This window comes from Anguilla anguilla, chromosome 1, assembly GCF_013347855.1.
Source record: "Anguilla anguilla isolate fAngAng1 chromosome 1, fAngAng1.pri, whole genome shotgun sequence".
NCBI classification, from domain to species: domain Eukaryota; kingdom Metazoa; phylum Chordata; class Actinopteri; order Anguilliformes; family Anguillidae; genus Anguilla; species Anguilla anguilla.
In genome coordinates this window covers 1,961,238-1,978,821 of record NC_049201.1, presented here as the reverse complement: position 1 = coordinate 1,978,821, position 17,584 = coordinate 1,961,238, and the positions used below count along the sequence as shown (strand labels likewise).

General features: G+C 47.1%; 1 protein-coding gene across 1 annotated transcript; it reads left to right on the top strand.

Moving 5' to 3' along the window:
- The first annotated feature begins 6,507 nt into the window (after positions 1–6,507).
- Positions 6,508–13,927, top strand: yrdc (yrdC N(6)-threonylcarbamoyltransferase domain containing). Its single transcript, XM_035427791.1, has 6 exons — positions 6,508–7,507; positions 8,735–8,930; positions 9,284–9,398; positions 10,509–10,628; positions 11,604–11,743; positions 12,691–13,927. Exons 1-6 carry the CDS (start codon positions 7,336–7,338, stop codon positions 12,758–12,760), a joined length of 813 nt encoding a protein of 270 aa, XP_035283682.1. The 5' UTR covers positions 6,508–7,335; the 3' UTR covers positions 12,761–13,927.
- Positions 13,928–17,584: the final 3,657 nt, after the last annotated feature.

The window sequence follows — 17,584 nt, the reverse complement described above, 5'->3', positions numbered from 1 at the left end:
CTCCTCACTGGAGGCTCCCCACCAACACCGCTTCTCATTGGTCCGTTTACTTTTGTTTTTATGTTTTGTGTGTTTATTTTGTTGTTGTTTTTTTGCCAGCAGTACATTCTCATTTTTCGCTCCGACATGTTGACGCCCTGCACTGAAAGTGCCAACGCAAAGATGGGGGGGCACGCCGGGCGGGGGGGGGGGGGGCACGCCGGGCGGGGGGGGTGGGGGGACGGAGACACACCCAGGCATATTCTGCACCGCCATCCGATTTCTCACATCCAACCGAATTAGAGCTGATGCTGAACGTAGTCATAGCAACGATCCCAACTGCCGTCTCTCGCCCGTTCAAACAAAGCGGAAGTATGCATTCTGACTGAAGCACGCACAGTTAGGCGCACGGGCGGGTTTCTGATGCGCGTTTGCTGACTGCGCGGCTGCGCCAGCCCAGACTCCTATTAAATCAGCTGCAGACTGAACAGCCAGATAATTCTAGCACTGAAGCCTGAAAGGGCATGAGAAATTACTCAGATATGCTCAGTGTGACTTTAAGCACTGACTCATGCATTGTGTTAAACAAAAAAGAAAAACATAGTTGTGGCTGAATTTCTTTCAATACTCAAGTTCAGCACACAAAATGAAAGGGTGGGGGTGCAGGGGGGGCGGGGGGGCGGGGGGGGGGGGTGATTCAGCAGTACAAGGCGGTGTCAGCTTGTCTTTCTCACAGTCTGCAAATGGTTCAGCCAACATTCTCCAGGAGGGCATTCAACAAAAACAAAAAAACTGTCACGGATGCAATTTCCCTCAAAAACTATTCCCCACCAAGTGTGTCAAATGGGGAAAACTTTGTTGTGTACAAGATTTACTAGGAAGGCTAGTATAGTCCAGAAAATGTGATTGTAGCCTGATGTGTTACTCTTTCTAATCTTTATTTTATATTATTATTTCATTTTATTTGTACCAATGGTTTAAAAAAAAAAAAAACCATAACAATTTTTGCTTGCCTTTTAGATTGAATTTAAGTCGATTCATTTGTAAACAAAAGTTGCCTATTGGTAAATTAATATTTAATTTTTTTTTTGTTTTACCTGTTAATTTATTAAATGTTTAATTTCCTCCTTTATAATTTTGCAGCTGTCAGATCTCGGTGTTGTTTTCAGTTTAGGTGCAATCCCCCCCCCCCCCCCAACCCCCGTACTTTCAGACGTTGCAGGCTGTGTTCTGGGTGTGGGGTGGGGGGTGGGATGGGGTGGGGGGTGGAGCAGGCACTAAACAAACTGGCTTTTTCTTTCTTTTGTGGCAGCCGGTTCAAAGTTTGGTTTGAATTGTGGAGGTGTGGGAAAACCCCCTATGGTGGAAGGATTGCATCCCGCCCTGCGTGTTCGCCTGAGCATTGAGGCGCAGAGTTCATTTGGTGACCCATCAAGCAGGTTCCAGAGGGGTGGGGGGGGGGGGGGGGTGAGGGTGGGATTTTCTGAAACTCCTGTAAAAGTCTGCTGTCCTAATGTCCTACCTTATGACCCCACACACAACACCCCCTCTACTCTTAAACATTTTCCAGATCGTGCCCTGCACTTCACGACACTAACAGTGGAGTCTAAACACGTAGCGGAAAGCTACAGTTATTTACAATTCCTGTGCCTCGCTATCATTAAGCAGACCCCCTCCCCATTAAACAGACCCCCGCCCCCATCCCCCACCCCCCAGTGACCTTCTCCGGGAAGATTCACGACCAACCAAGTTTTTTTTACATCACCATGGCAACAACATAACAATGTAAAGATGATCTCAGCCGGTTTTAATGGACCCGCTCAGGGATAGTGTAACATGGGACTTTTTTTCCAGCTGAAACCTTATTTATTTGAAATGGCCTCCTGTTGGCCACCTTGTAAAGTGATGAATTTTAATGCCCTTAAATCGCAGTAGCTCTTTATTCTTCTGTTCCTCCCCCCTTCCCTTCTCTTGCACTACCTAATGGTGACTAAACCACTCTGGACTCTGTTTTCCAGCTGTAAAATCGTTGTTTAACTCTATCTTGGCTGTGGGGGTGGGGGGCAGTGAAACAATATAATGTGTAGAAGTATTTCATAAATATAGACTTGCTTCCATTAGATTTTTTTTTTTTTTTTTTTAATTTGTATTTTTGTATAGATCCAACTCTTTAGAATTTTTTTATTTTTTGGGTTTGGAGACTTTAAAAAGACATGGTCCCCCTCTCTCTCTCTCTCTCTCTCTCTCTCTCTCTCTCGTTCTCTGGCCTTTTATATTGATCGTTTGTGAGTGAATTTAGGTTATTTCTGTGACAACACAAATGCGCGTGATATGCAGACGAGATTGACGCCACAACCGTTTGCCTTGGAGTAGACTGATATCGAGTCAGGCTGTGCGCGCGGTCGGTGTTCGATTGTCTTTCTTCACGGACGCAAGGCGATGTGATGGTCATAACCAGCGATGGCTGATTAAGCATTTCACCTTGCAAACAGCGCTGTAAAGCTTAAAACACCAGCTAAGTCCTTTACTAGACACTCCAGTTAACCGGTTACGGGTCATTTTGGGCTGTCCCGTCTCTTTGGAGAGGTGCGGATGCAGGTGGAGGTGGACTCTTTAGTTCTACTCCAGCACTGAAAAGACCCACTCAGTCACACCCAAGGGAGTGGCTGATTAGCTGTTTTGTTGAATTGGGCGTTTTAGTGCTGGACTAAAACTTTGGCTTTCAGTCATACGGACTTTCTCAGTGACTGTTGCCCCCTATATTAAGAGCTGAGGCAGAGCTTGCTTGGTTGCTGGGGTAACTTACTGCCTGCCGGTCTCTAAAAGGCGGGAGTCCGCTCCCTGGTCAGGGAAAGCAGGCAGACTTAACTCTTTTAGGGTGGCTTCGCCTTACTGCTCCACTTTCCATATGCAGCGTCAGTCCAACTCGCCTTTCCTGTCTGACTATATCAAGAACAAAAACCCTGTCCCTCTGCATTGGCTTTAAAAAAAAAAAAAAAAAATTTAAAAACCGCATCGAAGACAGGAGTTTAAAGAAACAAAGAAATCAATCACATGCATAACATCTACCGTCTTTTTTTAAATGCCTGCTAACGGGTGTGCCGTTAATCTGCTCGTTACCGGGTTGTATTAAAACGGGAGTGGGATGGTGCGTTTCACCGGAATGTTCTGTCGGTCACAGCTGTCCGGTAGCGGTAGCGTTTGCAGCAGACTGCCACCTCGCAATGCCAAGGCCTGCCATAAATTATTCTGCCTCGATTTCGGTTGTTTTTCAAGAATTTGCATCGGAGGCAACGATTTGATTAGCTTTTTTCCGTAGCCGTTTTCTGGTTAGGTTTTCTCTTCTCTGTATTTCTGAGTTCATTGAAATAGCAGCTACTGTATTCCATTCGTTTGTTTGTCTTTTGAGCCGTTGTGACAAGTCTTAAATGCCCGTCCCTTAGTTTAATATGCAAACGGAAAACTCATCACCATGGAAATGTCATCAGCAGTTAAGCTTGGCAGTAATTAAAATGGCACCTAGGCGGGTTCCTCGAGAAACACTGCCAGTCCCGTTAACCTGCATCCTAAGGGTGATTAGTCGGCTTGTGATTGGCTTGTCCAGCTTCCCAGGGGACCCTTTTCAGATATGCATAGACTTTCTGCAGAACTCCTCTAATTCAGGTCCGGCTAGATGTGCATGCTCTGTTTTCACTCGGAGGCAAAAATTATATTTCCCCCCAGGGTAACTGCCAAGGGTGTAATGCATTGTAGAACAAAAAAATGTAAACGTTGACATTGAATGCAGCCAATTTCTCCTGTGTGTAGTTTGTGTGGTTTATCGTCTTCGCGACGATTAATATGTTTGAAATTCAGATAACAAATAAAAGATAGATTACTGTTTTTATATGATACTCAAAGCACTTTAGGTAGAGATGTCCTATTCGGTATAGGAAAAAAAGTATTGTGAATCATGCTCGTCATTGTATCAGTTTATTAATATCTCTTGTGTTGTACGTGCTCCGAATATGTGGCTTTCACTGGATTGACCGTTGTCTTCTGTAAAAAAAAAAGTCTGTTAAATTGGGATACTGGATGGCATAAATTATGGATTTCATGGACCATAAGGGGGGAGGGTAGGAGGGACCAGCTGGAGCGTCTAATTTTCATGCCAGTTAGCTGGCTTTACGTCCCTTCCTTGAAGTGACCTCCTCGTGTGTCTCGCACGAGGTCCATTTACTATGCAGTGTGCCACGCGCCCAGTAGCTGCACAAGTCGATGCAGCCAAACACGCACGTGCCGCCGGGGGGAGTGATACGGGCTCTCGGCCCGTGCGTCTTGAAGGGGGTTTGATTTTGGGATATGGCGCCGTTTACGGCCTAGTGAGAGATCGTTGCTTGGATTGCAGTTAAGAAGGAAGGGGAACCACGGCTGGTTTTAAAACTAATTTGCGTGGTGTTGGACAGGATCGTGTCTTTTCAAAGGGGAGCGGGTGTTACACGCCCCCTCTACTTGGCAGTTATGGATAAATGTGTCAAAATGTTAATAATTGGTTTCACGCTTTTCACATTCACGACTATTCAATCCTCGTTGTTCCTTCCACTCTTTTTTATTTTTTTATTTTTTAGGTTTAGTTCATCGCATGCAGTAGATTAATTTTATATTATGCGTATGGCCTTTTCCTTTTATGAAAACTAGTCTTTTTCCTTATTCATTTCATCCCTTAAATGTGGTTTGGGGCATTAGGGGAGACTGTGTGGCCGCTGTTTGTTATTCTCGCATAATTCTCCCCCTCTTGTTCATAAATCGCGTTATTCGTGGGTGGAATTAGACTTAAAAAAGAAAAAAAAAACTTGTAAAATTGTAACGTTAATGTAATTCTGTTCTAAGAATTATCTGGGTCTCTTTAGAATGCTGTGGTGGGCTACCTTGTTCTGTTGAAGTGTTTTAGAGCAAATGGACGTTTCCAAAGCAATTGGTTTCCTGTACATCTTTACGTCTCTTTGGTCATCACAAACCATCAGAGCGTTTCTTTCGATGCAGAAAACTCTGCATACAGGGTTCTCTCTTCTGCCAAGCTGGCGTTTACTATCCAAGAAATCCTGTATTTCAGTTTTTTCCCAGTTTTTGTTCAACATTGTTCTTTGTGATGTGCATTTCAAGTTGGAACTGCTGATTGCTCAGTCTTTTGTCACATGGCAAGTCTTGTCACAGTACAGAACGTGATTTATGCGTCTATGGTTTTCTTTAGTCGTGCTTTGGAGGTTTGAGTGTTAGTGCGATACCGGTGGGGATGGGCCACCCCCATTCGCTTTGAAACACCGTGTTCGCACTGCTGGGTTTCGCGCGGTGTGCCAGAATCGGAACGCCGGGACGAACTTGGGTTCGGTTCCCGTCGCGGTTCGGTTCTGTTCCGTTCGTAATGTGAGCGTGCCCTTAAAGTTCACAGGGTTTGTCCCGCGAGTGTGACAAGATAGTGAAATACAAATGCTTCCAAAGGAAGAGAATGTCTCCGAGTCCCAAAGAGAGAGGAAAAAAATTAACATGTAAAGATTTGTATTTTTAAAGAATGTATAATGTGAAAAAGGTTTGCTTATATGCTTGTTTTGTATAAAGTAATATTGTATTATGATTAAGTAAAAGAATTAACATTTTTTGGAATTGAAAGCAATATAATACTAATTAAATCCTATGTTGATCGGTCTGATTTTATTTTTTGCCGTTTAGTCCAAACATCAAGAACCCAAATGTTTTGTCTTTTAATGTATTGCTGCAGTTACGCACACATGCGCGCGCGCGCGCACACACACGTCAGTGGCTGTGATCCTGCTGGGTAGATGGAACGGGTCTGTCACCGACGTTTTTGTCCTGAAAAAGAAGGGTGAAGTTATAGTGGGAAACATTCAGGGTAGGGGGTGGAAAGCGATAAGCGTTAGTGATTTATACCGCCAAAATGCCACGGAGATCCACCAAATCCCTCAGAATTCTGTTGCACAACTCTGTTTTCTCTTGCAGGTCCTCGAGACGGCCATTGAGTTCATCCCGAAGTTGCGTTAACTGGGGAGAATTCGAGAGCGTGATGGCGGTTTTATTGCCATATGCTGGGTAACACGGACACGGGTTTTCAATCAAGATCAATAGGCCGGTACAAAGAGGTCAAGGAAATGCCGTACAAATAATGCAATCAAGTCATTGAACAAATAAAACTAAAATAATCAAATTTGCTATCTTTTACACACTATGAAAACTATGCAGGAGACCCAGTAAGTATTGTTAGGCTAATCTAGATTTTAGCTACAGTCGGAGAAGTGTTTTGACTCTCCTCAACATGGGAGAGATTCGGAAATTTGGTTTAAAATAATTGTATAGCATATTGGTATTGATATACACCAGCAAGGAACAAACCTCATTTTTCTGCGAGTCATGCTCATTTGCCTGCACCGCCGGAACCACGGCATTGGAATCTGAAAATAATAAACTCACCTGCGTTACGCGTTACACTTTGCCACTGTGTACCATAATCAAAAATGGTTACATTAAAGAATGCGTTTCCTTTTAATGATTACCTGCGTTCGACGCCATCTCTGCCTCCTGACGATGGTCACTTTCACGCAGTGGTTACCAACCCTGTTTTTGGAGATCCACCGTCCCGTAGGTTTTCATTTCAACCCTGATTTGGCACACCTGATTCTAATTAGCTGTTCAACAAGATCTCTAGCTGTTGAATGAGGTGCGTTTTGTTAAGTTTCGCGTGAGAACCTACCGGACGATAGATCTATAGGTTACAGGGTTGCTTGAAAACACACACTGATAGCAGGCGGCTAGAATGTGACCGCGTTAATCATTAGCCAGGATAAGTTGTTAATTGTCTCGGGTTATGCAATTAGTTATGCAACCATTTTATAAGCGGTTATGGTTTCATTATCACTGGGCTGGTCTCACCTATGAGTTCTTAAACTCGGCCCTGGGGTCCCCCTGTGAATGCTGGGTTTTGTTCCAACTATATTTTCAATCCCAGAATTTTAACGAGATGTTGATTTCTTTAAATTATGTTATAGGCCTATATACACCAGTAGATTGCCTATATAGCATTCTTATTTATAAACTGCTGCTTCGGATGATTGGAGGAAAATTATTCTTCTGAGAAAAGGACCAACTGTTTCCGCTAATGCAGTTTCGCGGTCAAACTGTTTAAACCTGATGTTACGCCCCCCACAATGTAGCATAACACAAACACCGTGTGCTGCATTACATTGGCCCTGTCTCTTTAAGAAAATCCCCTGACGTAGCTAACTGGAAGGTGTGACCCGGAAATGTCTTGCTCCCGGTTTCGTCAGACCATGCGTTGAGCTCGCAGTTTCTGTACAGTGCCTTTTAATGCAAAGGGCAAGATTTTTGTGGCTCTTCACAGCAACAGCAACTGTTTACAATTCCAGATCATCGTCGCTCGTAGAAACAATGTGCAAAGAACTCAAGACACGCGTGCTGCGGTTGGTGCCACAGACGTTAAACGGGCCTGGGCAGCACGGAGACTCGGACAGACAACCCGGTAAATGCAGCTATGTCCCGACACGTGCCTCTGTTGTGTTTGATTTGGCTGTCTACACTGTAAGTTTGAGATATTGAACCTTCTCACAGTATGTTACACACACACACACACACACACACACGCGCATTCGCTGTCAACTGCGTTGAGCAATGCTGTGTTATTCTTATGTATCCGTGGTGATATCCGTTGTGTGTGTATACACCGTGGTAGCAATATGGCCAGCTAGTTAAAGAGATGGCTATACTCAACCAGCTCTTCACTTTCACCCAAACCAGAATATGGTTGGATTGGTTCGTAAACGACTATAGCGCTTAACGCATCACTTCGCTAGCCACTTAAAAATCGGATTCTGTTTTGCGTGGCTAGCTAGCTTTATGCACCAAGTTAGTAGACCGGGTTCAGCAAAGTCTCATTTGCATCCTCCACTCCACACCGTGTTCTGTAGGCAAACTGTCGGGGGTCGACTTGTTCTGATGTTTACTGTTTCATGTTGCCTAGTAATAACGCCCTCAAAACACTTCATTACAGTTGGTCTGCAGCATTGTGCTTCCAGGGTGTGTCTGTCTTGAGTATGGGGAATATTGCTGACGTTTTCCGTGCCACAGGAATTACAAGTGTGTCGGGAGATTTCTGAAATGTCCCGCCGAACAGGAGTCCCAGTTGTTTACAGCTTAAAGTCCGGGTCCTTTTAGTCGGTCTGGTCGTGTAGCTTTGCGCGTGTTGATCCGCGCAAGATGTCTCCTTCAGTGATGGGCCGTGGACATCAGCTGTCATGAGTATCTTTGCTGTTCTCGCCGGATTCGCAAATCTTGCATTAAAAGCATCGAGTTGCTATAGATGGTTTTGTTTTTGTTCAATATGTGGGTCACTTTGAAGTTTACTTGATATAATATTTACATTACATTTCAGGCATTTTGCAGACGCTTATCCAGAGCGACTTGCAGAACTTTTTACATGTCTACACTGCATCCATTTATACAGCTGGATATATAGGCTACTGACGCAATGAAGGTTAAGTACCTTGCTCAAGGGTACAACGGCAGTGTCCTACCTGGGAATTGAACCTGTGAACTTTACTACACTGCCCTCATTGTCATATTTCATTATTCTGATCGAAAGCGACCAACAAAATGATGCGCTTTCGTATTTTTTTAAATTTTTATTGGAAGTGTTGTTATCGTCGCTCGCGGTCTGAGACGTTTCCCTGTCTCCCGTCTTTGTTTGCAGGCTGGAGCGAGGTACTGAAGGCCACGGTCGCGGCTTTGAAAGAGGGGCACGTCGCGGCCGTCCCCACCGACACCATCTACGGCCTGGCCGCCCTCGCGCAGAGCTCGGAAGCCGTCAAGAGAGTTTACGAGATCAAAGGACGGAACGGCCAGAAGCCCTTGGCCATCTGCGTGGGAGAGATAGAAGACATCTACAAGTAGGTTTCCCAGCGAACTCTTGCGTTTTCTCTGAGATGACAGTGCGTATATTAGCGCTGTCGTCTTAGAGAGGGCGCCATGTTACCCAAAAAGGGGGTGAATGATACAATGCTAATGTCTCTCCTAATGACGGCACCTCGTTTTTGGATCTCATTAATCCCGTGACGGTGTCCTTGCCAGTCCTGATTGGTTTGATAAATGCACAGTGGGACTGATTGAGTTCTTGGTTACCCTTTCTCTCTCATTCTCCCTGGAGCGTCTTCATCTGCACAGTACTGAAGTACTGAAGACTGAGTGTCTTCCTCTGTGTTTTTGTTTTCTTGAGTAATGCGTCTTCCCGTCTGGGTTTCAGGTTCTGTAAGGTGACCGTTCCCGAGGCCCTGTTGAGAGACCTCCTGCCAGGCCCCGTGACGCTGGTTCTGGAACGTTCCGATGCGCTGAACTCTGACCTCAATCCCTTCACCCCTGTAAGGCCCTGCCCCCTCTCTCATGACTCTTCATGCCCTCATCTTTCTCCTTTCAGAAAATGTTTTCATTTTTATTTATTTATTTTTCTTAAACCCCCACATGAATCATGTATATTGCATAAAAAAGCAAAAAGTGTGGGGTCTACACTCCTGTTGCTGCAGGGGTTTTGATTTGAACGTTGAGGTTTGCGCTGCTGGAACTGTGTTTCTTGAAATGCATTTTTAAGCAGGTCCCTGTTATGTAAGCCACAGCTCAGGCAGGTGAAATCCAGGAGGAAGCTGAGCGCTGTTGGGTAGCCTGCTTGCTATTGCTCCACTCAGTCAGGCATGCTCGGCTAGCTACACGCACTGCGGTGTGCTCAACCACTCTGGGATCTTTTGAGCTCCATATCTGAGCTCCCCTGGTTGTTTCCAGCAGTGCACGGCGACCGACTGGACTAGCCTATTCCTCAGACTAGCACTAATGTTCTCCATTTTAAGTTGCTCAGGACAAGAGTGTTTGCTAAGTGGCTGTGATGGAGTGTTATGTAATAACTGGACTCAGTGCTGCCCCCACACAGGACAGGCTGGCATGGTTTACTGCAGCCTTTTTAGCTGCAATATGTTCTGAGTGCACGAACAGTATAATGGATGTGTGTGTGAGTGGTTGTTTTGAGCCTTGTTTTGTATTGTAGTTTGGTCGGTGGGTATGGGTGTGTGTGTGTGTGTCTGTTCATTCTGTTCTATTTGAGCTCTGTTTTGTGTTGTAGCTGGTGTGTGGGTGTGTATGTGAGAGAGAGAGAGAGAGAGAGAGAGAGTGTGTTTTGAGCTCAGTTTTGTATTGTAGTTGGTTGGTGTGTGTTTGTGTGTTTTCTGTTCTCTTAGAGCTCTGTTGTGTTATAGCTGGTGTGTGTGCGTGTGTGTTCTGTTCTATATGAGCTCTGTTTGTGTTGTAGCTGGTGTGTGTGCGTGTGTGTTCTGTTCTCTTAGAGCTCTGTTGTGTTGTAGCTGGTGTGTGTGCGTGTGTGTTCTGTTCTCTTAGAGCTCTGTGTTGTGTTGTAGCTGGTGTGTGTGTGTGTGTGTGTGTGTGCGTGTGTGTTCTGTTCTATATGAGCTCTGTTTGTGTTGTAGCTGGTCGGCGTGCGGATTCCCGACCACGCCTTCATCAGGCAGCTCTCCCAGCTCTGCGGCGAGCCTCTCGCCCTCACCAGCGCCAACATCAGCTCCCAGACCAGCACCATCGCTGTGGAGGTACACACACACACACACACACACACGCACACACGCACGCACGCACGCACGCGCACACACACACACACACGCACTCACACACGCACTCACACACACACCAGCGCCAACATCAGCTCCCAGACCAGCACCATCGCTGTGGAGGTACACACACACACGCACACACACACGCACACACGCACACACCAGCGCCAACATCAGCTCCCAGACAAGCACCATCGCTGTGGAGGTACACACACACACACACACACACACACACACACCAGCGCCAACATCAGCTCCCAGACCAGCACCATCGCTGTGGAGGCACACACGCACACGCACGCACACACACACACACACGCAAGCACGCACGCACACACGCACGCACACACACACACACACACCCACATGCACACGCCCACACAGACACACACATGCGCACTCGCACGCACACACACACCCTTCTCTTGTTTATAAATTGGCACAGCACAGCACACTGCTCTGAATGTGTAGGCTGTTTCTGAAATCGGATGTCCCATATGAAGGGCCAGGCTGGCTCCAGTTGCTGTGTCAGCATGAATGTTCGGGTATTTCAGGGATACCACCTGGTTTTCATTAATACATTTAACCTGCCTTTTTACCTGAAGGTGCTTTAGTCCCCCTCCTCCTGCAGCTGAACTGGTCCCTATCCAGAATATATCAAATAATGGGGGGAGTGGACAACTGGTCCCCCACTTCTAGTAGAATATAATGAAGTTTTATTATGATGCCATGTGCTTATGCTCAAGTATTCTCTGGGATAAATTTCCAGGCAGAGTATCAGGATTTGCAAAGGCTGATGGGTCACATGTTACTACAACCAAGGGGGAACCCAAGTTAAAGTAGTGGCATGAATGCGTTCGCTGTTCACTCATAGATTTCCCCGCGTCGCGTGAAACCTTGTGACGACCCATAACCCATTTAACCGGGCTTTTAAAACGCCGCCCCGCCCTGCAGGAGTTCCGGGACCTGTGGCCCCGGCTGGCCGTGGTGGTGGACGGCGGGCCGATCGGCGACCAGACGCCAGAATGCCGGCTGGGCTCCACCGTCATCGACCTCTCCGCCGCGGGACGGTACAGGGTCGTGCGGCCGGGCTGGTGAGTCGGGGTCTGCGTTTCCGTGGCGACCGTGCATCATGGGGGGGTGGGGGGGGGGGGGGGGGGGGGGTGTCTTTGAACTGCGCCTCACTGTTTACCTGCCAAAGCCTTAAAAAATACTTCTACGATGGAAAAAGCCTCTTCAGAAGGCATTGACTTTTTTTTTTTTTTCTCTCCCAAAGAATGTTTCAAACACACTGTGGTTTAGTAGTGCTATTATCTCTCAAATAGATCAACTGAGTTTTGCTTGTGGCATTTGTGTATTTCATGAAGAGGAAAATGTTTTTGTTTTTTTTTTACTTTTTTTAGAAATGAAAAATTTTTTTTGGCGATTTATTTCCTGTGTAGCGTTCTCTGCAGCTCATTTTAATGACACTGCTCTTGCACAGCACTGACACCACACACACCACCGCAAGAGAGATTCCCATGACGACCTGCTGGAGTACATTACATTTATTTGGCAGACTCTTTTATCCAAAGCTACGTATGAGAGTAACAACATAAGAAACAGCAGGATGTGTGATTAAAATGAACCGTCCAGAGTCCTGCAGTGTCTCTGCAGTAGAGCGTCCAGCTCAGCCTCTGGCCTGGACTCCGACACTTCAGCCCTCTGTGCTTCTGCTAGTCCTGGCCCAGGCTGGCACTCCCTCTGTGTGTCTGTGTGGCTCCAAAATGTCTGCTGACCTTTTCCTGATTGCCGCCTGTGCCCACCTTGTTCTCCTCACGGAACACAGCCTGCTGTCTGTCTTGTGTGTTCCACTTTGGTAATCCTCTTTAATGGAGGGAAAAAAATTTTTTAAACCTGCTAAATCCAGTAATGACTAACGAAACACCTGTCCCTTACCTCAGTCCAAGCACAAATCTTTGTTCAGAAATAAGTTGTTCACCTCTCTCTCTCTCTTTTTCTCTCTCTCCTCTCTCTCTCTTTTTCTCTCTCACTCTCTCAGTGCTTTATCTGCGACTGTTTCCATTCTGGAGCAGAAGTACTTCCTGTCTCGGGAGACGGTAGATCACTGACAGGAACTCTCTGCACGTCGCGATCAATGAAACGCACAACTACCCCCCCCCCCCCCCACGCTGTACTCACCTCAGTGGGACTCTCCTGGAGGTGGGCGGGGCCGGGGGAGGCAGGGGGGGTCACACATCAAATGGGAACAAGTGAAAGGGGTCCTCTTGTCTGAGGACAGTGGATGCTATGTACTCCTCCTTATGGTTTGAAGCCTTTCAGGTTTCTCTTCTTGGACTGCGGACGACCATCCCTGGTTTTGGTTTTTATTCGGTTATGAATGGGAGCTGTCATGGAGGACTGTCTGGTTTGTATAGTGGGTTATAGCCATAGCCTCTGGTTATGTTTTTTTCCTCTTTTTTTCTTTTTAAAAAAAATTAAATTAAATTATGATTGGATGCTCTCACGGTGGGATCTTTGGACTCCATTTACCAGAACCTCTCTCAGGGATTAAAGCTCTGGCACTTCCTGTACTGAGACGATGGAACTGTCACGGCAGCACGCCGTCGTCATGGCCACAGGTCACCACCAACGGAGCTTTGTTAAATGTCTGTTTTCTGTTTTTCACAAATCTTGTACTTGTTTTTGTTTTATTGGCTCCATCGTCCCGTCGCTGAGCGTGACAGTTGGCCAGGGTGTTCTGGTGCTTCCCCCGACAGCCGTTCCCTAAAAATGCCGTCTTCCAGTCGCTTTAAATTATAAATTAAACAATTATGTAACTCAGCAGTTATATTTAATGGTAGATGTGCCACTCAAAAGCCAGCTGAAAAATTAGCATAATACATGTCACACACCTGAGCAGGAGGATGGGGGTGCTGCGGGTTCGAAACCGTGGTCCTCAGCAGCTTCTCGGCACAGCAAGACAAACCGTTAGCCTCCTGAGCTAAAGACCAGGGTCAAAGGTGACCCTAAAAGAAAGTACAGGGTGACGTTGCTGGCTGTAGCAGACGATGTTCGCGCGCTTAGTGATGCGTCTGAATAAGGCCTCACGGTGGCAAAGTAAGGTCATGTATCCTGATACTGCAATACTTTTAATGTGTGTGTTATTCAGAGCGATCGCAGTTTCATCACAGGGACCTGAGTTATTTATTTATTTTTTTGAGTGTGGGACTTAAAGGTTCTGTAGATTTCGGTGAGAACGCTGCGGATGTCTGGATGTCAATAAATTGTTTAAGTTCTTTGTTTTTCCACCATCTTTTATTGGGTCGTATCTGGATTAACTGTGGGGCCCCTCCATGCACTGGAACAGATACCAGACCATAGGCCCATCCATGCACTAGAACACACACCAGACCATAGAGCCCATCCGTGCACTAGAACACACACCAGACCATAGAGCCCATTCGTGCACTAGAGCAGACTCTTAACTCCACTCAAATCTGACTGCCGGTGACCCAATAAACCAACACTTAAAATGCTGCTCATTTAATGATTGAGAATGTCTGGCCTGCTCGTCCTTGTCACGGTATGGATCGTGAAGTGGTCCAGGCGTCGTGACGCGGACCTTGACGGCTCTTGGCCGTTTTAAACTGAAGTCCCCGGTTTTTATCCCCGAGTGTCAGCGTCTGACAGGCCGTCTGGACCCCCGCCCCAGCCAGCGAGGCGCAGCTGAAAACGAGAGCGCCTCGCTCGCTGTCCTCGGATGCACTCCTGCAGAGGCGCTGCGTGTGGGCGAGCGGCAGGACGCTCACGCGTTCGGCTGCATCCCTAAACTCCACAGAGCTGAGACCCGCGGATCGCTGCGTCGGGGGTGACCACCGCGCACACGCACGCACGCACGCACACACACAGACACACACACACACACAGACACACACACACACACACGCACACACGCACACACACACACACGCACACACACACACACACAGACACACACACACACACACACGCACACGCACACACACACACAGACACACACACACACGCACACACACACAGACACACACACACGCACACACACACACACACGCACACACACGCACACACACACACACGCACACACACACAGACACACACACACACGCACACACACACACACGCGCACACAGACACACACACGCGCACACACACACGCGCACACGCACACACACACGCACGCACACACACACACACACGCACGCACACACACACACACACGCACGCACACGCACACACACACACGCACACACACGCACACACACAAGCGCTAATATGTACCGAATGAAAGTTGCCGTTGCCATAGCAACACTGCTCTAGCGAGGTTCATAAAAGGCCAGTTGCTTTTCCCTCTGCGCAAAACACACACACACACACATGCACACACACACATACATACACACACACACACACACACACATGCTCACACGTATACTCACACTCGCATGTATGCATGCACGGGCATTCTCACAAACACACACTTTCACACATGCGTGCGTGCACACACTCACACACAGACACGCACATTTACATGTGCACACATGTTGACATAAGCACAAGCACAAACTAACACGTTATACACACCTATACCCAGACAATCAATCATACACATTTTGCACAGAAGCAAATACACTCGCACAAACACACACACACACACACACACACACAAGGACCGGGATACAGACACTCCTTTAATTTATGCTGAGCCAGATGCTGATGAGTCGAGTGTGATTTGCATGAATTTCATCAGGTTTTCAGCAGCGTTCAGCACGCAGCTGAACGGGCTGCACTGTGTGCATATCAGTGCGTACAGTCAGACCAGCTTCTCTCCCTCAATTATTTATCCACTCAAACGTCCAACATGCGCTTCCTACTCCGAAGGGCGGCCTTTTAACACTCTTCATCTTCGCTGGTTTTTTATAAAAGGACCCAAGAGGGTAGACCGGTGAGGATGGAAAAGCACAGATAAAAGATACGCGCATGAAAAGATAATTTAGTTTTTAATCACTGGAGCAGAATGCCTGCAATTCTGTTTTGGGATATTTATTTTTTCTCGTTTTTATTGAGGGAATATCTATTTTTTTTAAGCGAGCGTTAGCATAGTTTAAGGGGAGAGGAGTGACGCATGTGTTTTTTAGTTTTACAGTTTTATAGGAGTATCGAGGAGTATTCATGGTCTGAAGCAAGAAAATACATTTCAAGTAACTCCAAAGCAACATTTTGCATTATGGCAGCACTACTTCGCAAAAATGCAAACATAAAATATCAGTTTTTATATTGTGCCAGTATTAAGTTACTCATGGAAATGGTTTCAAAGAGAACATTTTTAAGTAACTGGGTAATAACATAACATCTCTGGGCGAGCTGTTTTGGAGTCCCTTGGAGTGTATTTTTTTTAGCTTTGGACCACAAACCCCCGAATGTCCTTGTGCAAAAGAAAAATACAATCACTGCGTTTATCTGTAAATCAGCTCCTCGAGGCTGGAGGGGCAGTATTTTACACTCTTGTGTCTTCATCTGGCCCTACTTACTGTCCAACAAATGCAGAGAATTATTTTTTTTTTTTTTAAAAAGAACCCAAAATCGAGACTCATTCTTTTATTCTTAAAATATGATTCAGGCGTCCTGAGTCACCTGTTGCCAAGGACAGCATCGTTTCACAAAGCCGATATAAATAAGTGACACACACTGCATTTTTAATAACACACAGGAGGCCCAGCGTCGGCCCAGCGTCGGCCCAGCGTCGGCCCAGCGTCGGCCCAGTGTTGGCCCAGCGTCGGCAGACACGGGGGGGTGCAAACACTCAGGCCGTCCTGGGATGGGTGAGAACGCGCTCCGTTTGTCCCCCCCGCTGCCCTTGTCCGTGCGGCTGAGTCAGCACGCGTCCGTTTGCACCTCATTTGAGACGAGCCTGAAATTGGACATGTTTGTAAAAATGACACCTGGCCTTTCCGCTGCGCAGCGGTACTGACATGGGGGGGGGGGGGGGGGGGGGCAGGAGAGGATGCTGTGTTATCCTAGCGTTATTACAACATTATTTCAACGTTATGTCAGTGTTCTCTTCAGTGCGTTATCAGGGTTATAGGTGGGGGTGGGGGAAGCGTTATTGGGGGGGGGGGGGAAGCCAGAAGCAGGTCAATAGGGTGGTGTGTTATTCCAGCGTTATCCCAACGTTATTCCAACATTGTTGCCCGTTCATTCCTCTCCACGAAACGCTGCAGAAGCAATAACCCCCCCCCCCCCCCCCCCCCCCCCGCCGATCGTTTCCGGAGCGAGTCTCCCGCCCACAGATGCCAGCGTCCCGGCCTCATTCAGCCACGGACGGGGCCAAAAACACGCCTCCTCCGCTTATTTACTTACGTATGTATTTATGTATTTATTCATTTACTTCTGACTGAAAAGTAAGCGCATGGCTGTATATCCAACAGAGGGTTGCAGGAGAAGTAGAAAATGCGTACTGTATATTACAAGAGCTGCACAGTTTAGATTAACGTCAGCCTTCCTCTGCATTGGCTGAGCTGTGCTGAGTCCAGAGCTGATTGGTTGGCTGAGGAGCAGCTGTGGTCTTTGGAGGCGGTGCAGCTGCGTGTGTCTCTGGGAACCAGGTGGGTTTTTTTGCCTGCGGTTCAGGTGTGCGGGCGGGGCTGGTGGTGTGAGGGGGGGGGGGGGGGGGCTGTGAACAAAGAAGCATTCCTGGGTAAGGAGCCGGTAGTAGGCGGAAGAGATCACACTGCAGCAAAGGGCGGGAAAAAGACACACTCCCGTCCTTCCCAAAAGGGCCACCAGGGGGCAAATGAAAGTCACCAGGGACCCATATGGGAGGGTTGGGGCGACAAAAAAGAATTTAAGCTTTAGGCAACAGGACTTTAGTCAAGAGGACAATGAAACCTTTTAACCCTGGCCCTGCCCCCCAGCCC

Excerpts from the sequence above, each read along its gene's own strand:
- yrdc (XM_035427791.1), top strand. The coding sequence starts at position 7,336 with ATGCAAAGGGCAAGATTTTTGTGGCTCTTCACAGCAACAGCAACTGTT. Across the intron at positions 8,931-9,283 it reads GAGATAGAAGACATCTACAA|GTTCTGTAAGGTGACCGTTC; the intron begins GTAGGTTTCCCA and ends TCTGGGTTTCAG. Across the intron at positions 10,629-11,603 it reads CCAGCACCATCGCTGTGGAG|GAGTTCCGGGACCTGTGGCC; the intron begins GTACACACACAC and ends CCCGCCCTGCAG.